This window comes from Vigna unguiculata, chromosome 4 (assembly GCF_037176805.1).
Source record: "Vigna unguiculata cultivar grain cowpea cultivar isolate G323 ecotype 2 chromosome 4, ASM3717680v1, whole genome shotgun sequence".
Taxonomy (NCBI): Eukaryota; Viridiplantae; Streptophyta; class Magnoliopsida; order Fabales; family Fabaceae; genus Vigna; species Vigna unguiculata.
Window position 1 is genome coordinate 47592938 of NC_140795.1, and position 22175 is coordinate 47615112.

Below are 22175 nucleotides of genomic sequence, written 5' to 3' on the forward strand. Positions count from 1 at the left end.
TTCAAAACTTTGAGTCAATCTAGTGTTTTATCTTTTGAAATACGTGAATTTAGTTCTTTTAATCAAATTTTGTTAAGTTTATTTGACATTTCAAGTGCATTTCATAATAGTATTTGACTTAACATTCAAACAAAAATGTGTCAAACAATATAAACAACTTGAATACAATTCTTAGATGGGACGAAACATCAAATAAATCTAACAAAATTTGATTAAAATGACTAAATTCACATATTTAAAAAAATAAAGACTAAATTGGTCCAAAATTTTAAAATGAACTAATTCCAAAATTAACCGAAAGTTAAGAAACTAAAAACATATTTAATCTAAAAAACCTAGTATATACACCAACACCATGTTGCTAAGTTAATATTGAATTTCATTATATTAATTAATTTTGAGTTTGGATTTTATTAATGAAATAATGTTATTGAAAATATAAACTCCATTGATTTATTTAAATTTCAAAGGTGTTAATTAAATTTTATTTTTAAAATTATTTTATATAAATTAAAAGCATAATTAACATTTTTCCATAGCTGCCGATAAAAAGAAAAAACATTTTTCCATAGCTTCTTGGTTTTCTTTTGTCTACTGCTTTTAATAAATATTGTCTTTCTACTCTCTTATTTTAACATTTCCTTACCGTTATCTCTCTCAGAATATGTGTTGGAAGTTTAAATAAAATAAATGCAAAAGATAATAACGAAAGAAATTGTGATTATAATAGTTATTGTTATCTTATTGTTCAACTTTTAAAATGATAAACAAATAAAATTTAGCATTTTACAGGTATGAAAATAGAGGAAGTATATTTTTAATGGTTTTAATTATGCACATATAGAAAAATAATAACTTATTTCGGTAAAATAAAAGTACTTATGAATATGAATTTATTACTTCCTTGTTTGCAATACTATCTGATTGGTGTTTGAGCTTATATTAATAATTTTTAGTCTTATACCGTTAATATTTCAATAAAAATTATCATTTATCATGTTTTTTAAATTTTATATTATTTCTTTTAATAATGGCATTATATTTATGCTTTATTTTTAATTAAATATTTTACCTTTGAAAAAAAGATAAAAGACAAAATTAGCTTAGCAAAATAAAAAATGTAATTGTGTAAACTATTGTTTAACAAAATTAGCTTTTTATAGTATGCATTGTGTAAACCACTTTTAATCTCGTACGTTTACTAAACCTAAGTCATAGAATTTGTTAAAATTGAGATCTTTTTTCGTTAAACAAAAATACTAATTTTCAATCAATATTTTATTTCTAATAAAACCTTTCCCCCTTTAGTAACAAGTCTGATTGCAAGGAACATGTATTTTTAGTTGAGTGTTTATTTTTAAATGGCAAAAAATCAATTTTAGATATATTAACTTATTTTTTCAATAAATTTAACAAATATTCATTACTTTCTTTTAATACTCTAGAAATTTTAGTATATGTATACAAGTGCCACTAATTTATAGGATCTTTTTACTTTGGTGTAATGATAATGGTACATGATTTTCTTTAAAAAGAAAATTACAAAGTAGATAAAGTGTATTTTACATTAATTTCATTTAATTACAAAAATAATATTAAAATTATATAAGAACTTATGATAATAGAACATTTATTTCTATCTATTGTTAGGTAGATTTTTTTTTATTCTCAAGAATCTAAAATTAACAATCAAATTCACTTTTATTTCAATTCCTATCATTTCTTATGATCATTGAGCCTTTTAATTAATTTGTTTTCACCCACATAATTAATCAACATCTTTAACTCAATTTTTTTGTTATTACAATGTAAAGCTATATTGCACCTTATTCCTCTAGATATCTATGGAATCGCATCATAAAATTGTATAGAGATAAGAAGAAAGAAGCTATACCTTATTCTTCAATGGAGCACAAATAAAGATTTTTGTCCTTTTTACCTGTTTGAATTCAAACTTGTTGATACTCAAATAGAAAACTAAGGTAATAATTTCATTATCTTTACGTAGAAAGTAAATAGAAGATTTGGAATCAACCATATATATGAAGATTTGTATGGAGAATTTAATGCCATTTTTGTTCTCATTTGACAAAGTTAGAACTCTAGGAGTTTCAAAAAGAATATGATGCTTCCATATGAAAGTTGAATATCATAAACTTTTAATTGATCCTTCTCAAAATTACTCTCTCATCTCATAATTGAATTTAATATATATATATATATATATATATAATTATCTTTATTCTTAATAAAAATTTAAATTTATATATAAATTAAATAAGTTAATTACATTAAAATTTACTATTGTAGTAACTAATTATGCAAGTATTTCAACTCATATCGACGGATAAAATTTGTTACGAATAGTTGGTATCTGCGAGTATCTATTACCCGTTGGTAATATCCATCTATAAACGAGTTAGGTGGGAATCATATTATTCGTACTCACATATATATGTTACCCATAAAAAATTAAAATTAAAATTAAATTTATATTTAATTTAATTTATTTTATATTTTATATTGTTTTGTAATTTTATTTAGAAAATTTATAAAGTATCTTTTCTTAAATATCTACCAATATCTATGGATACAGGTATTCTTTAAATGAGTAATTGAGCAGGTAACATGTTGGATTTTTGTCTAGGTCATGTAACGGGTAGGCGCTACTCGTGTTCGAGTGACCTGTTGTCATCCATATTCATATCCATAAATGAAATGAGTTAAATTATCTTTTATCTTGTTTAAAAGTAAAATAATGGAGTGAGACTTTGATATTAATGAGTATTTTGGTCATTTTTAATATGAGAGTCTTATCCTAAGTTTTTTTTTTTCTTATCAAATAATATCACCATTTTTAAGTTTTATCACCAATTTTATTTTAAGGTTATACCTACCTGATTAGTAAATAGACTTTAATGTGTCATTAAGCTTGACAGTTACTTATAATGATGTTTTTCAGTTATATAGTCGTTGTGTCATTGAATTGGTGATGTGTTTATTTGTCATACCTAGTAAAGAGGCTTTAATGTGTCATTAAGCTCGACAGTTACTCGTAATGATGTTTTTTCAGTTATATAGTTATTGTGTCCTTGCATAGATGATGTATTTATATGTCATTATTTCATAACAGCCTAATATAATAGTCATATGTGGATAGGGATGACAATGGGACGATTTCGGGTCCTATCCCCACCCAGAGAACAAAATTCATCCACATCACTAGACCCAACCATAACGGGTATCAAATATTTGTCTTAAACATTTATTAAATTTACAAACATTAAAGTTACCTAGTTGATAAAATTTAAAAAAATATATATATAAATATAAAAGGAAAACAATTTAAGTTAAAAAAATATTTTAAATGTATGTTTACTTCAATTTTTAAATTTTAATGAAATATCATTTTGTGTATATTAATAAAAATTATAATACATCATTTGATCAAAATCACATAAAAAAATAAAGATTAAACTAATAATAATTGAAATTTAACATATATCTTTCATCTTTTGAACTTTAACTATGGTGATAAAAAAATATTCATGACAATTACATTGAATTATTATATTATAGTAAATAAAAATTATTTATATGATTACAGTGATAAATTTACATGTATGATAATAAATTAGAAAATAAAAATAATTATATAAAAAATATCAAAACAATATTCTACATAATCAAAATAAACAACAAATAAAAATATTAAAAAAATCATCAAATGAAAACAATTTGATAGATCGTTAAATAATTTTTTAATAAATAAAAGATTTATGCTATTGAACACTTAAATGGATAGTGTTAAACATTCTGATGTGAAAATTAAATATACAATAACTAAAAGTATTAAAAAATTGTAAAAATATTCAAATGTGATAAATAAAAAATATTTAATTGAGATACATCAATTAAACATAATTGTATAAAGATTATGATAAGAAGAAAAACATCATGGAGATGCAAATGAATTTTATCACAAGCTAAACAATTAGAAGAAATAAAAAATAGATAATGTATAGTGTGTGTGTATAATTACTTAATAGGCTATTAGTATTTTAATAATTTAAATGGGATGGCGATAGACAAGGATTAATATTATGGTGGGTATAGGGACAATGACAAAATGGATATGTACATCTTCATTCTCAATTGAAAAAGTTGAATATTACTTATACACATATCCATGTTCATACTCATACTCAATCAACGCAAAAAAAAATTCTTTAAAACAAAACGAGTTTAGAGAGTACCCACAAATAAATTTATTTATCATTTATATATGTAGATATGTCAATTTCATCATGACCTACAAATATATTCTCATGATCTTGCCACGTATCTCGTATATACACAACTCAAGTACGATAAAACTAAAAGCACATGACTTATATTGTTTATAAATTTTTACTTGTTCTTTAATTTCTTTCAACTCAAAAAAATAATTTGTTATATTTGATTAAGAATGAGAATTAGTTTTTTAATCCTAACACTCAAGGTCTTACATGTAAGACTTTTTTTATGCTATACATCAGTATATTATTCGGTTGACATTTTTTTTTATATTTAAATTTAAGATTCTTAACATGTATTAAAAATATTTATATTTTCAAATCAAATTAAAAAAAAAAAACTCAATATCGTTCGTTTAAAAAATTTATAAATTTTTTTCTGGTGAAAATAAATCAGTTGATCTAAAATGGTTTAAAATCAATAATAAATATATGGTTGAATTACAAAAAGATCTTATAAGAAGACAACCATTTTTCTGAAATAATCTCACAAATAAGGACATAGAGCATAATATCTTACAAATGGGGACAAAGAGCATAATAATTTTCTGCAATAGAGTGTGATGAATGAAGAAACCAGGTGTATAAATAAATTTGTATTTTAGCTTCACGTTTTCAAAATTTATTGTGTCTCTTCTCGAAATTTCTGCCATGAACGCGTAAAATCCATTCAGATGTTTTCATGTCTTCAAGAACTGCATTTACTCAAGTATTAAATGTTTTCAGCAATTGCAGCAACAAAAAGTGTTTGTGTTTTGATTTGTTACTTTCATTTTTCACTTCTTTATAATTTTTTATGTCAAAAATCTATACAGAAAATAGATGAATAAGAAATATTTTCGGTGCTTTCTATGCAAATATTTTTAAAAAAATAGAAATAAAAAATAAAAACACAAGTATAGTGATAAAACCCATTAAAAATACTTCTCTGGTCAAAAAATTGAAAACAATAAAATAAAATTTAGGTGTACTTTTATTTTAGAGAAAATCATGAAGAGAATATCTAAATAGATAATATTTATAATGAAATAAATAGTGAATGTATATAATTTTTTTATAAATTTTTTTATCCTTTATAAGTGTGTTTCGTTAGACCGATAAACTAACTATGAACTTATAAGTTAATTTGACTAACATAAAAAATGTTTGATAAGTATCTAATTTATTTTAGGTGTTTTTATTTTACTTGAGCTAAACTTATAGCTTGTGTAACTTGTAGTTTGTTTAATTGTCTTCCCTATCCCTTATATTTTAATATATTTTCTTAATATCTTTAGTTTCTTTTTATTTATTATACTTATATTTTATAAAGGAAATTAATTAGTGTACTGTCTTTAGTATTTATTGGATTACCTTTTTTAAAAAAAACTAGCTTATCAATTAAAAACAGTTTTTCAACTAAAAACTAATTTTCAACTAGAAGCTAGTTTATGATGCAAATTTTTCTATCTATTTAAAATTGATTTCATCTCTTAGTAAAGTTTTTTCAAATGATTTCAATCGGAACATAAAACCCATATACAATGTTTTATGTTTTTGGTCTTTTAACTTTCAGTAAATCTTAAAATTAGTCTATTTCGAAATTTTGGACCAATTTAAACATCCATTTTTCAAAATACGTGGATTTAGTTCTTTTAATCAAATTTTGTTAAGTTTATTTGACATTTCAAGTGCGTTTCATAATAATATTTGACTTAATATTAAATAAAAAATGTGTCAAACACCGTAAACAATCCAAATACAATCCTGAAATGTATACGAAACATCAAATAAATCTAATAAAATTTGATTAAAATGACTAAATTCACGTATTTCGAAACATAAAAGACTAAATTGGTCTAAAGTTTGGAGATGGACTAATTCCAAAATTCACTGAAAGTTAAGAGACCAAAAACGTATTTAATCTTTTTTATATGATAATTTTAAGCATATAATAAATATTATTTAATCAATGCTTTCAATAACACGTCAAACCTTGGTAGTTTTGTTGAACGGGATTTTAACCAGCGTTGAACCAACAATCACGTACAACAAATCAAAGCATTCAAATCATCAGTTTTTTCTCACAACTAAAAGTTGAAATGCATAGCACACGGCACACGTACGAATTTTTTCACACTCACACGTAAGAAGCCTCCAGAAGTTTAACCCACAAGCTATTTGTGAAGAAAGCAACGTGCGAGTGTGATGGAACCACACACCCAAAAACCCTATATATAGCTTGTAGTGACTATCTTTTGTGTGTGTGTGTGTTTTTTTCCCTTTTATCTTAACCTATTAATTTAGCTTTTATGTGTTAATAGTTTGTTAGCAATTAACCATGGCTCAATAATTTAAAATAGATGTTTGACCACTAAGTTCCTTGGAAATACACTTTAGGTCTTTGACATTGAAATAGAATACAATTTTTATTGTCTATTATGAAACATTAAGAAAGAAGAAAACTTGCACCGGTTATCGAACCACCTACTTCAATTAAAGTATTAGGCATGCAATGTTTTTTTATTAGAAAATTATACCATGACTTCTATTTTTTCGACTCTCATTCTTTATTTTTGTGGTTTAGTGTGAGTCATTGATTCTTTCAGAGAAAAAACTTTAATATATTAATCAATGGTCTACACTACACCACGTCAAGAAGTAAAGAACATGAATCAACAAATGGGAGTCATAATATCATTTTTCCTTCCGATTATGTTTGAATGGGGGTTTAATAATTGTGGTATATTATTATAAGAGACTTTGGAGATGATAATTGATAAGAAAAGTCATGGTTATGAATATTGTGTGATAAAGTGGGAGATAAGTGAAAGTGACCCTAAAGAGCATTCACTCTTATCCTTGAATAGGGGTAACTTGTGAACGTGGAAAGAATTGGGACAAGTGGCTTTATTGTTGGAAAGTGGCCAAAGAGTTTTGTACAAAACAATTACGACAAATGGGCCTCCCCATGGCTTGCTTTTATGTTAGGGTGACCACTTCACTTTCTTTCCCTTTGTCCTTTAAAACTTCTCAATAGTCATGCCCTATCTCAAGTTTTTTTTTTTTGGAAGGATTTGATTACGTATGAATTTGGTTTGGTGTTTTGAATTTTCAAATCATTTTAGATTTGTTAGTATTCTAAGTGTGAGTTTTATTTGGTCTACCCTACCTGCTTGATTATTGGACGACTTAGTTTATGTTAGTATTTATTGTATATAATGGGTGCAAAACTTCATTCTATAAATTGTTTTTATAAGGTTGAAAATCAAGTTAGACATTCCCTTAAGGTGGTATCAAAGTTGTTCAAAATCTATCCTAACAATATTTATTTTTTGTTGGATTTATCGTGTCACTTGATAAAGATAAGACATATTTACAATATATAAGTTGGTGTAGACCCCACCTTATAAAATAGTTTTATAAAAGGAGAATAATTTTTCGACAAATATTTTGTTGACAAAATTGCTAAATAGAGTAATTTTTAATTTTTTTTATGGAGTTACAAAAATAAAATAATAAAATTTTAGGACTTTTTTTACCATAAATGGTTATTTGTCAATGTTTGTTAAAATTTGTCGAAAAAAACTGTCAAATTATCATTTCTCATTTATAAAATAAATTTAAACTTAAAGTTCACTTTTTAAGAGTTTACTAGATCATTTAACCACTAAATTAAATGGGCAAAGAGTCTAAGAATTTAAATGTGAATCTTAAATTTGTATTTAACTTTATTTTCATACAAAACCACATATCTTTCCTTCTTATAAAATCTTCTTTTTTTTTTTCCATTTATCACTTTCTCTTATCAATTTTCAACTTCAAAAGCAAACCCCCCTTTTCCTTCTTTTTGCTTTCTTTTGACCCTTAAATTCTAATCACTTTTCTTCCCACTTCCCAAATGGATTCCATTTTATATTTATGTGTAAAGCAGAGAACAAGAGACAAGAAAATCAAATACAATTTACACGGTGGGTGCTATCTTAAACAAAACAAGCAAAGAAACCGTATACAAAAAAAAAAAGAAAGTTTAAAACATTGCTTAATTTGGTATGTTAGAATTTAACAATTTGAATGGAAATAAGTCCTTTTAAGAGTATTCACATACTTAAGTAATTAAAAAAAATATATTAATTGTCTAGAGCATGTAGTCTTAAAGAATTGACACTTAAGAGATCACTCACCAAGTTTTATTATGTGTGATCTATGGTGGGTTGTGTGTCCTTAGTTGGACAAAGTGGATCAATCAAATAATATTTTTTTAAAATTATAATAAACTAGATAAAACAATTACTAATTTATTTTGATTCATCAAAAATTTGATCCGATCGGATTCATTTAACAAAACTTCAATCCAATCTTTATCTTAATAATTTATAATAAAGTTTCTACAATATTTTATGCATGTGCCTGTGTTCTTGCATGCTCTTATGTGCACAAATGTAGTAATACTAATATATTATATTCACTACTTAGAAAGTTTTATGCTGTTGAATTAAACAAGGCCCTTTGATTTGTTTCATTCATTAGTTCAAAATATTATAATTAAGTTTTTCTCAAGTTTAACATACTTATCGAGTGTGCATCACTAGATAAAAAATTATAGTTATTAATTAAGGTATAACTCTTTTTAATTAAAATTGTAACACAAATTTAAACGTCACGATTTGATTGTAATTCAGTCCATTTGACTTCTATTACAAGATAATTGATATCACTGAATACTTGAATTATCATAGACCATTTTCAATGAAAAAAAATTATAATATAGAGTTTTATGTCCCAATTTCACTGTGTCACTTCAAATTCATCGATTCATTAACCAATCCAATGAACAATGACGCATCCAATTTGATTGATGTTATAATTTGATCTTTGATTTGTTTTGGTGGATGCATAATATGTGGTAATTAATTAAGGTGGCAAGTTATGAACGTTAAGCAAAGAGGGTCACATCGTGAAGAACAGTACAACAGCAGTTGAAAGTGGTTGTTTAGGGCACAAATTAATAGTGGGGCCCACACGGGCTTTTTTGAGCCCAAAAAGGGTACCATGGCACTGCATTAGACATAGACAGCATTTGGCATGATCATCATTTCACTACGCTAAATTTTTGAATCTCTTTGGGAATCTTATATGGTGCAAGATTGATGCCATCATCATCATCATCATCATCATCTCAAACTACACATTCAATCCCCATAACCAAATTCATGAAACTTTTTCTAGTTTATGCATAATTGCACATGCAAAATTTGGTCATGGTTATCATTGATTCTAAGTGTTAAAATCTACTTCTATTAGAATTAGTTTATTTAGTTTATTTTCAAAATTTTATCCATTTTTATCTTTAAATTATATAAATATGTAAATTTAGTCAATTTAATCAAATTTTATTGAATTTATTTGACATTTCAAACGTGTTTTAGTTAATATTGAAGCGGAAATGTGTTAAACGATATAAACAAGTTAATGTTATCATGAAACATGTTTGAAACGTCAAATATACTTAACAAAATTTAATTAAAATAACTAAATTTATGTATTTTCAAATTGTAGAAACTAAGATGAGTTAAAATTTCAAAAATAAACTAATTTCAAAATTTCTCAAAAAATTCAAAGAACAGAAACATATTTAACTCCTATAACAAACATTCATAAGATGGTTTTGTATAATATATTTGGATCTAAAATCAAATTTCATGAAAAAAATTGTGTGTAGTTTTAAATTAAATTATAAGTTATTTTGTTTTTTAATTTTATAAAATATATTAAAATATTTCAACTTTTTACACAGTCCGTTTGATTATTATATATGAATGCTTTGGTCTTAATTAGTTACATTATTTTTTCTACATTTTGTTTCTAATTTGATCTTGCATAAATTACACCAATCTTAATTAACTATAAGTACCGCATATTTGTGAATTGTTCAATCACGACAATAATCCAAAGATAAAAACAATGAATTTATTGAGAAAATTTGCTATTTTACTAAAGCTATATAATAAAAAAATTATTAATTTCTTTATTTTGACTGGTTATATAATACATGGTCTCTATCTATATGATGTATTCCACTGAAATGAAGGAAGACCTAAAATTCCGGTTTAATATGATAATTAAGATTATGAAGGCAGTCAGATTCCACTAATTTATTTAATGAATCATTGATTTCTATAATTGCTATACAAAGAAACTGGTCTCCAGTGAAAGTAACAGTGCAGTGAGTTCTTTTCTTTCCACACTATTTTCCAAATCAAACTATTAATTTCAATCTTAACACCTTGTCGATTTTCTGACACTAAACACGTTCATTTGCTTAGCTTTCTTCACTTCAATTATTATACTTAATTAGTATTAATTAATTATTATAATTCAATTCAACGAATCGTCGGCTATTAATCGTCACATTGTGCCGACTATTTTCATTTAAATATAGCAAGAATATATATATATATATATATATATATATATATATATATATATATATATATATATATATATATTACAGCTATGGAAACAGTTAATCCGATCTGATCCGGCTCGATCTTTTAGTGAGTCAATTCAACCCGGCTCATTTATTAACGAGCTAAAAAAATTTAAACTCGATTTGACCCACCGCGGGTTGGTGGGTTAAACGGATTGGTTCACGAACTCACTTAATTAAAAAAAAATACAATTTTTTTATTTATTTTTTCAGTCAAACTATATTATAATTCTAATTAAAATCTAAATAAACTTTAATACAATCCAAATACAAACTAAAATCACAAAAATACAAATTATCTATGTGTTGACTAAAAAAATAACTTAGCATGACCCAAATACAAAGCTCAACTTAACAAAAAATACTTGAATAATCCTTTATTTGCGGGTTGGTAAGCCAACCCAGCTCATTGCGAGCTCAACTCGGATGAGCCAGGTTCTAGCTGAGTATGGTCAAAAATCAATCCATATTGAAATTTGTAAAAAAATTTCAACTCAACCTGATCCAAATCCGTGATAAACCAAATTGACTCGCAGTAGGTTCAACCTATTTTAACAGCTTTAATATATATACTATTGTTCAATTATCTCTTTTGAATTTTCTTCTCATGTTGTTCTCAAGTTTTTGTTTCTTCTTGTATTACATTTCAAATTCAGGTTTCAATTTTCAAAAAAAAAATAATATAATTTTAGTCTAATTCTTTATTATGTATGTGCTTTTGTTGAATTGAAACTAATTTTGTCTATATATACAATGAATTGATTAATTTATTATGATTTAAATGAATCTTAAAAATTTTGTTGACACTATGACACTTGTCTTTGTATTAATTAAAAAATATGAATGTAACCCGAAATTCAGGATTGTATTCTAATTCTGGCCACATGTTATAGTATAAACAAAATTCTCTCTTTCTCTTTCATGAAATTTGAGTTATTAACTAAGCAGATCCCATATTTTGTTTCTTTAATACATAAAAAGGATTTGGAATATCTCATTTTAAGTTTTTTGAACATTAGGTGTCACGTCAAATTTCAAAACATAAATTATTTAGTTACCCAACAATTAAAATAAATAAATAAATAAAAAGCTTATTTTTAGATTTTTTTTTCTATAAATCTTAAAAACAGTTATAGGAATTTCAAAGAAATCATACGACATTAAAAATTCAATGCAATTACAATGTTAATATTGACCTGTTAGGTTTTAGATATTTATAAGCTTCCATGGGACACTGATTGGGAAAATAAGGTGCCCCTATCCTTTAAGTATAGATATGCCAAAGGACAAGGAAACTATACCCTACAAATACGGGTACAATCAACATCAACAAAACAAGATACTTTTCACACATGTTTTTACTATATCCATAATGCTCCACATGAATTATCTCAGATAGAGAAAAACAAATTAACAAAGAAAAAAAATGTAAGAGAAGTTTGAGACTTCCAAAATTCAAAGAAGACAATGCATAAATAAATTTAAGTATGTTAAGAAATAGAATTATATATTAATGAACGATCCGAGGATGAAATAATAAATTTAGAAAATAACAAATTTTGTTAGAATATATCAGTTTTAATATAATGTTTAGAAGAACACTTTAAATCTAATTTAACATTTTAAAATTAACTTATAAGATAAAATGTGTATTTACTTATATATTAAATTGATTTTATTTTTAACCGATACGAGTCCTTTAAAAAAATAAAAAAATATATTATTAATCAATATATCATGCACATATAAAAAGGGTTAAATATATTTTTGTTAATTTTATTTAACATTTCAAATGTATTTCACAAGTTGTATATATAGTTTGATATATTTATATTCTAATATATTTATATTCTAATGTTAGTTAAAAAATTATTATAAAACACGTTTGAAATGTAAAATAAATTTTAAAAAAATTAGTTAAAAAAAACTTAAATATAAACATTTTTAAAATTTATGAAGTTAGATCACAATTTAGAATTAGAGAAAAAATATATTTAATTATGTAAAAAGTTATAAAATATTTGATACTCATGACGATGATGGATTCTCTTGTATTTGTGATGCTTCCTTAAATATTGTGTTTTGTAGATCTATATTTGGAGGTAAATATATAGGATATAGGTTATATTATTGTGTGCATAATGATGGAGATTTGGATTAATTAAGGGCATTTGATAGGGTAGGGATGGAAAAGAGAGACATTGAAGCTTCTTGCACGATCTGACAACCTGCTCATATGCTGCTGCTACTGCTCCCTATTCAATTCAAACCTGCATTTCACCTTATCTATGCACTCTCCAAATTTAATTAAACCACTCTATTTTTTTTTTATATTCTTCTATTTTTCTAGCTCAGGAAAATTAATGAACTTAAAAAAAATATATATATATTTTAAGTGACACAAAAATATTGCACTTATGGATAGATATGAAGTATTCTGTAGAAGTGGAAGGATATTAAATGTCAACGATTTTGGAAAAGTTCATATTTATTTTTGTATTTCAATATATCAAATTTTTGCTTTATCTTATCCCTATTACAATATAAATATATTTTATATATATTTTTATTATTTTAAGTATTAATTAAATATTTTTAAAAATTATATTATATTAAAAGATATACATTTTTTAATATTAAATATTAAGAAATAAATTATAATTAAGTAAAAGTTAAATAATTATGAAAGAAGTAAATAGTAAAATGTGTGGTTTGTAAATAAATTGAAAAAAAATAACAAAAAAATTAATATAATTTGTTTAAAAATTAAAAGTGTTTTAATAATTTGAAAAAAAAAAAGATTAAATAGATGTTAAAATGAGTTAATCGGACTCATTCAAATTGAATCATCATGGATTTACTTAAAAGTGAGTAAGCTCAATTTAACTTATTTTCATAATGTAAAAAGTTAAATTTTATAATAATTTATTATGATAATTATAAATAATTCGTCATAACAAGTAATGCATCGGTTGAATTATAGATAGGATAAAATTTTCTAGAACTATCATAATAGGTGAGAACAATGACAATTTTATAATAAAATACAAATTTATTATAATATTTTTATTTTAAAATACATATATTATATCGGTTCATCGTAATAATCAGCATAATATGATAAAAGAATTAAAAAAATTATTATTAATAGATTATGAATCAACTGATTTCTAACCTAGTTCAAATTTTGACCTATATCTAAAAAATAAAAACTGATTTTTTTTTCTATAAATACCTATCTTCATCCTGTTTAAATAATTGATTATTTCACAACCCAACAGTACAAGATACAAGGATTTTGGAAAAGAAAGGATTAATTTGTCATCCCTAATGAAAGAGTAGTTAGGTGAGCTGAATTTAATGCAATTTGCACAGATTTTGCAATACCCATGAAATTGGTTCTCTGTTACATCAACTACTTTCACACGTTTTTCAAATCAAACTTCCCTCATTTCGATTCCTCCACTTTCTCTAGGTTGCCCCCAATAAGTTAAGAACTCGTTCTTCTCATGTACAATGCAATTTCTCAATTAATTCTCAAATTAAATTTTTTATCCTTAACTCTCAATTATTACATCATAAATGCTAATAATAATAACACTTATAGTCACTCTCATAATTTGTATGTTGATATTTACCTGAGTCCTACTAAATTGGTAGCACATCCCTCTACTAAAATAATAATTATGATAGAAAAGGATATTCTTAATTTGATTAATTAGTGGTCTCAAATTCAAATTTATGATACAAAACTACATTAAATATTTAATGATATTGTTTTTCCTTCTCTGTTTCAACAAAATTGTCTCTTTCTAGACCTTTGTGGCATGTAATACAAATAGAATGCTGCCAAAACTCAATGAATCAACCCAAATATAAAAAAAAAAATTAAAAAAAATGAGAAGAATAAGATCACGTGTGCATATTGATATGGAATCATTGAATACATTTTGGAATTTGAATGGCTTGAAAAAAAATATGGTCCTACCTCTAACTTAGTAAATGGATCAATGGCCCAAGTATGGCCCACATCCTTCATGGCTGCTACTTCCTGCACCCCATTTATTTCTTTCTGTACCCCTAAGGTTTTCAATGTCGATTTTACCCTTTGGTTAATAATATATTTTAACTTTTTTTCAGTTTGGTCATATGACTTTCTTCACTCTCCCCGTTCATTCGCAACTGTTGTCATCTATGATGCACCAATACTTCAACATGAGTCATGTATCCATGTTTGACACGTATCGTGTTTAATACTTTAGTGATACTTATCAATAAAATATCTAATTTATAAAATCATAGTACAATACAATAAAATCTTTAAATAATGACAAATTTAGTGAAAAAATAATTAGTCACTGTATAGTTTATCGATACTTATAATAAAGTATCTTATTTATAAAATCATAGTATAATACAATAAAATCTTTGAATAGTGACAAATTTTAGTGAAAAAATAATTAGTCACTATATAGTGACCAAATTGAAAACTAAAATAGTTCAAAAAAATTATAATTAGTCTCTAAATTAATAATTAAAATAGTTTCAATTATGAATTGGTTTTTAAATTGGTCACTAACATTAACTACCAAGTTTTGGCTACTAAAATAATTGGTTTCTAATTAGGAAATTTAGATTTACACATTAACAATCATATATTTAGTTGTTTGTAAGAATTATTATATACTTTTCAATATTCATGTATCATGTATCTATCAGGTATCATATCTTATCATTTTGAAAATAAACGTATCGACGTATCAGATACGTATCGTATCTAATACACATATCGTATTTGTACATCATAGCTTGTGATCCATCACCACCACCCAGCACACGTATAGGACGCACAACAATGGCAATGGCGTGAGAAATGAAGGTGTAGAGGGAGAAGATAAGAGAAACCACGACAGTGCATCTATTACCACCAATTGTTTGCTAAGTTTACCCCTCACTTTTTTATACAAAAAGAAATCCTTTTTGACCCAAACTACGGCCCAACAACTTAAACTCAAACTATGATAGTTTCTTTTTCGTTATTTCAATTTTTACATATTTGGACTTTGTACTTAAATTTTTTTTTGGGTTAAAAATATATAGTCTTTAAACAACCCTTTACCGTTATTATAGGTTGATGTTAAATATTTTACTACTTATCGGATGAAAAGTAATCGTGTTATTACATTTAAAAAAAAAACATTGAGAAACCTGATTGAAATTTCTATCAACCATAGAACCAAATTAATAAACAAATACTGATACTAAAAAGGTAATTAAACTTATAATTTATTTAACGTTTTCAATTTTTTCTTAATGTAAAAAAAAATGTAAATTTGATATTAAAACTCTTTCAAACACATTTTACATATTTAAGAAAAAAACTAAGCTGTCTTCCATTTTTCTATCGGTAGAAAAAACATTTGGGCCTTGAAAACTTAAAGACAGTTTCTTCCTGCACTTCCAAAACTTTCTTCCTGCACCCTATAATTTTTTTCCTATTTTATCCTTTTCAATTGTATAATCTGAAAATAATTTTTTTAGAAAAAAATAATTAAATAAATTTCGAATTGCACAATCGAAAGTCATTTTTAACTTACGTGTTTACAATCTGAAAGTCATTAACTGTACAATCCAAACGCCATTTCCAGATTCGAGATCTACAAAAATAAGAGAACAAAACTTCTTAGATTCAAGAAGAAAATTTGGAGGTGCATGAAGGAACTGCCAAACTTAAATCATATTTACTTCATTTTTTTTTCTCTTCTTGATCGAACAATATTATTTGTTTTCTTTTGCTTGTCTCTTACATTTTCTAGCAATAGTAGTTTCACTCTTTCGCAATTTTTCACAACATTACACATTATGATATTATCACATTATTACACTTTCTTTTTGTCTTTCCCTTTTTTGAAGCCAACATGGGGTGGTGATTATCATTTTCCTACATCACATATAAGTAAGGTGAACTATTATGGCTGCTATCATTATTACATTTCGGTTACAATGTCTCTTTCAACTTGTTCCTGATTCACTCATAATTTTGATTCACATGGCTAATAGAACTGATGCACTTTTACATTAATGGTAACAGGATAGTGCTAAGTACTTGTAATTTTTTGTTCTCTCCACCTTCTCTTCCGACACGTCTCATAAATGGTGTGTCCTGTGTTTGATATGTATCCGACACTCGTATCGTACGATACTCGTAGGACACATTATGTGTATTTTGAAAAATATTTTTTTATTTTTGACATGATTTTGACAATTAAAATAAAAAACAAATCTTATACTATCACTACTTTTTGTATATTGGATATTAGATAGATAGATTAAATTCATTTTTGTGTTAGTTGACAATATATTAGTTGACAATTATAAACTTAACATGCATATACACATATACACACCGTATCCCGTATCCTATATTTTTTCAATTTAGCCGTATCTTGTTGTCCGTATCCGTATTATATCCGTGGCCATTCCCATATCCGGGCATCATAATCCTTATGAAATGCTTACCGGCAGATACAAACACTTCACTAAGCACTTATAAAAAAAGGTGCTGAGAATTTAGTTTCAGATTTTATGGTGCTAGAAATCTGTGTGCAGGATCACAAAGAAAGGGAAAAAAATCTTCAACATTCAAAGTCTTCATGCAAAGTAGATCATGGCTTCTAGAATTCTTTCCACTCTGCATAATGTGTCTTCTTCTTCTTCTTCTTCTTCTTTTGTCTCAACCACTAAACGTTGCTTAGGTATACTACTATCTCTCCTTTTTATAATGTGCACAAAAAACTGAAATAATGAAAACCACCCTGTGTTCTGTGCTGATATGATATATGGGAAAGGGGTGAATATACTCTTTATAAATTGCATTGGAGAAAACGACTTAAAAAATGAAAGAAAGTTTTGATTTTTGAACTTTTTTTTTTCTCCCTTTTGGTTTTTACACTATTGACTAAATTTGCAGGTCTATGTTGTCTCTGGCATAGAAGTTTAAGTGGAACTGGTGCCTCTGTTGCTGCTGATATAGAGCCTAGCAAGCCACCAGTGCAAATTGAACATAATCAGCTTCTGATTGATGGAATGTTTGTTGATGCAGCTTCTGGTTAATATATCCTACATTTATGTACTTAAAACATTGATATGAAACATTCAATCTATGCTACAAAAACATAATTTTTAGCAACTTTTGTTCTGTCAGGAAAAACTTTTCCAACCAATGATCCTAGGACTGGAGATACAATTGCCAATGTAGCCGAAGCGGATGTTGAAGACGTAAATCGCGCTGTACGTGCAGCTCGCAAGGCTTTTGATGAGGGACCATGGCCAAAGATGACAGCTTATGTAATACATCATTGTTTAATCCTAATTTGTTCTATAAATTTCAGTATATGGAAGTGTTTTGGTGCTGTAGTTTTTCCTTTGGGCTACAAGAATGCTACATACATGGTTTTTATGTGCGACAATTTTGTCCATCATCTTTGATGAACTCCTCTAGGAAAGATCACGAATAATTTTGCGTTGTGCTGATATATTGGAGAAACACAATGATGAAGTTGCAGCAATTGAAACATGGGATAGTGGGAAGCCTTATGAACAGGCTGCAAATGTTGAAATACCTATGGTGGTACGCTTGTTCCGATATTATGCAGGTAACTGTATTATCTTCGAGTTTTTTTGTCAGAAGTCTCACATTAATTAAAGATAAAACCAATTCACAATATATCATATAAGTGGATGCAAACCTGACCTCATAATATATAAGTAAGTGCAAATCTCACCTTACAAGCCGATTTTATGGGGTTAAGTTTAAAGTCTAAACATTTTTACATCATGTAGTTATAGTATTGTATGACAAGTTGACATTCTTTGGCATCTTTTATGTTTTTTTCAGGTTGGGCGGATAAAATTCATGGTTTAACAGTTCCAGCTGATGGATCATACCATGTTCAAACCTTGCATGAACCTATTGGAGTAGCAGGGCAGATTGTTCCTTGGAATTTCCCACTTCTTATTTTTTCATGGAAGGTTGCACCTGCATTAGCTTGTGGTAATACAGTTGTAATGAAAACTGCAGAACAGACACCACTTTCTGCCATTTATGTGTCAAAGCTATTTCTTGAGGTAGTCTTATAGCATACCTATAAATGTTTCATTATGTTCTTGCTGGGTTGGGTTTGAAATTACACATGGATATGATTAAAAAGTCTTATATCTCAGTTTCCTTTTAGGGAATAGTGAAGTCAAAATCAATAAGATTCTACAAGAAAAGGATTTCTTCAAGAGTATTTATCAGTTCTTATCATTTCACAATACTGCATCAATAACCTCATCTCAGCTAAAATGAAATCAAGAGAAAAAAAAGGATAACCTCTTCCGTTTATAGAGAATGTGAACAAGTCTTTAATGTTATGATTGTCACACTTACTAATTAGTCCTCAAGGTTGTTAAGGGATTTTGTGTCCTTGTACGAACGGATTAACCTTTTCGTAACAATGATATCAGAACCTTGCAACGAACCCAGTGGCTCGAATTCGAACCTTGGAGAGGAACCTACTCCAACAAAGGGGGAGTTTCAAATTCACCGGGCTATCAGGTCCCAACCTCTGAAAGAGGGGCATTTGTTAAGGGATTTGTTAACCCGTTCGTACAAGAACACAAAATCCTTTAACAAAGGTAGTTAATAGCTTCAATGTGAAATGAACCAAATGATGCAATTCCAAAATTGCTAACAACAAAAAGATTGTGATGTTGTTTGTGCCTATGCTTTTTGTAATTGTTCTCACTGATGGATTTGATGCAATAGGCAGGACTTCCTCCTGGAGTTCTGAATGTTATCAGTGGCTTTGGTCCTACTGCTGGTGCAGCTCTGTGTACTCATATGGATGTTGACAAGGTACTTTAGAACATTTAGTGGAATGATTCTCTTGAAACTTCAAAAAAAGGGTATTTAGTGGAGTAATTCTGTGTGTTTAAGTATCTTATGATTTGGTTAACATTGTTTACAGTTCCTTTACTTCAAAAATGATAGTTTTGGTCTTTTGTATTTATGAAAGGGTGTTGAACAGAAACACCCCATTTTCTACTCAACACCTACATGTAGAATTTTCTTTATGAAATGTGGTAAATTTGTTTATGGTAAAATCAAAATAAAGTATAGAATTATGGACAAAACCCACTACATTTTAGAATCATGAGAACCAAAACATTGTTTTTAGTAGGAACTAAAACCAATTTTGATCAGATCTTTAGGACTTGTAAAAGTAAAACACATTTTAGTTTATAATTTACTCTGCTAATTGTCTCTATAATACATATATGCATCAATTTATGCCTATATGGCCTAATAGTTAATAGTAAAATAAAAATTGGTTGATTTTGTTTTTGTAGCTTGCTTTCACAGGATCCTCTGAGACAGGTAGAAGGGTATTAGAACTCTCAGCACGCAGTAACCTGAAGCCAGTAACTCTGGAGCTGGGTGGAAAATCTCCATTCATTGTCTGCAAGGATGCTGATATTGATGCAGCTGTTGAAGCGGCACATTCTGCATTATTCTTTAATCAGGTTTGATTATCCTAATTTCATCATTAGGAATCATAACACAATCTACTTCAAATAAAACTTGCAGTTTTTAATAAATGTCAACAAATAGTAAAGAGGGTCTTTAAAATAGTATTTTAAAGAATGTATTGCTACTGTTCCAATATATTTCAAACTATTTTGTTTTGCTTCTGTATAGGGGCAATGTTGTTGTGCTGGTTCTCGCACATTTGTTCATGAAAGCATATATGATGAATTTGTGGAAAAGGCTAAAGCTCGTGCTACTAAACGTGTAGTTGGAGACCCTTTTAAAAGTGGGGTTGAGCAAGGTCCTCAGGTATCTATGAACCTTTCAGAATGAACCATAAATCAAAGACAAAATTTGGTTCAAACAAGAAAAACCACATAACTTTTGCTCATTCATAATCAATTCAACAGAAATCTTCAATTAGTTTTCTTCAACTTATGGCTGGCATCTTAAAGGATGATGATGACATTGATGTTTCAGATTGATTTTGCACAATTCGAGAAGATCCTGAAATACATAAGATCAGGCATTGAAAGTGGTGCTACACTGGAATCTGGTGGTCAAAGAGTTGGCTCAAAAGGCTACTACATCGAACCAACTGTTTTCTCAAATGTTCAGGCATGACAGTTCCAATTAATAATGGTTCAATTTCTAGACAAGTGATAACATAGTTCCAAAAGTAGAAGTAAATGACTCTGTTTCTTAATATATAGGACGACATGTTGATAGCAAAAGATGAGATATTCGGTCCGGTACAATCTATCCTGAAATTCAAGTATGCTAGTAGTCATTGGTTCATGCTAAAAGTGTTATCATGTGTGTAATCAGGGAACGGATTCAATGACTTTTTGAAGGCACGTAAGAGATGAAAATGAACTAAAGTTACGTGACTTTAAAAAAGTCACTGAATCCGCTCCCGTGTACTTGGCACATTCTTCAGTAGTTACTCATCTTAAACTCTTCTCATTCTGTGTTATGAAATAAACGACAGGGATCTAGAGGAGGTGATAAGAAGGGCCAATGCAACTCATTATGGCCTGGCTGCTGGAGTTTATACTCGGAATATAGACACTGCCAATACCTTGATGAGGGCATTGCGAGTTGGAACAGTATGGATCAACTGCTATGATGTGTTTGATGCAGCAATACCTTTTGGTGGATATAAAATGAGTGGTCAAGGAAAAGTAAGGGGAATCTACAGCCTTAGAAGCTACCTTCAAGTTAAAGCTTCTGTCACTGCTCTGAAGAATCCTGCATGGCTCTAGTTTTCCACTACCTAAGTGTTTTTGTTCATGATGTCTTGTCTAAGAAAAAGAACCACCAATGCTGCATCTTTCATGGAGCATTCCTAAGGCATTGAATTTGCCAAAGTATTCCTAATGCCATTGTTTTTAAACAGTAAATGAAATTAATACATGTACTTTTAAGGTTCAAGTAATCAAAGAATGGTTGTTTGTGCGTACTTTGCTGATAAATGCTTTAAATCAATACTTCAAAGTACTTAACGGATCACCATGATTCTTGTTGAAGCTCCTATCTGGAACTGTTAACTTCAATAGGCTGTGTAGCCCTTCAGGGTCACTTAGTTTGTTTGTTTTCTTTATAAATTATTTATACCTTATAAGTTCTCTCATGTTTTTTTATTATCAAGTGTATTATATTTTTTATTGTTGCCATTCTTATTTAATTAAAGGGTACCAAAAAATAATAGGGCACCTTCCACCAAGTATCATTTCACTACAAAAAGTTCCCTTCCGTTTAGCATCCCTATGTGTGTTTACATATGAAACTTCCATTAAAATCTTTATGCGTATTAGTGTTTGAAAATTTATGGTATGTA

At 27.4% G+C, this 22175-nt stretch overlaps 1 protein-coding gene across 3 annotated transcripts; it reads left to right on the forward strand.

Moving 5' to 3' along the window:
* Positions 1-17277: 17277 nt before the first annotated feature.
* LOC114181107 (benzaldehyde dehydrogenase, mitochondrial-like) lies at positions 17278-21797 on the forward strand. Of its 3 annotated transcripts, none has more exons than XM_028067457.2 (11): positions 17279-17519; positions 17735-17872; positions 17951-18111; positions 18266-18419; positions 18662-18891; positions 19574-19663; positions 20158-20331; positions 20507-20644; positions 20816-20953; positions 21049-21110; positions 21327-21797. In XM_028067457.2, the coding sequence occupies exons 1-11, from the start codon at positions 17432-17434 to the stop codon at positions 21598-21600; spliced, it is 1647 nt and encodes a 548-aa protein (XP_027923258.2). In that variant the 5' UTR covers positions 17279-17431; the 3' UTR covers positions 21601-21797. The 3 variants fall into 3 exon arrangements, with proteins under 3 accessions (XP_085528902.1, XP_027923258.2, XP_027923259.2); XM_028067458.2 differs by having other exon boundaries at positions 17969-18111; XM_085672776.1 differs by lacking the exon at positions 21049-21110 and having other exon boundaries at positions 17278-17519.
* The last annotated feature ends 378 nt before the right edge of the window (positions 21798-22175 follow it).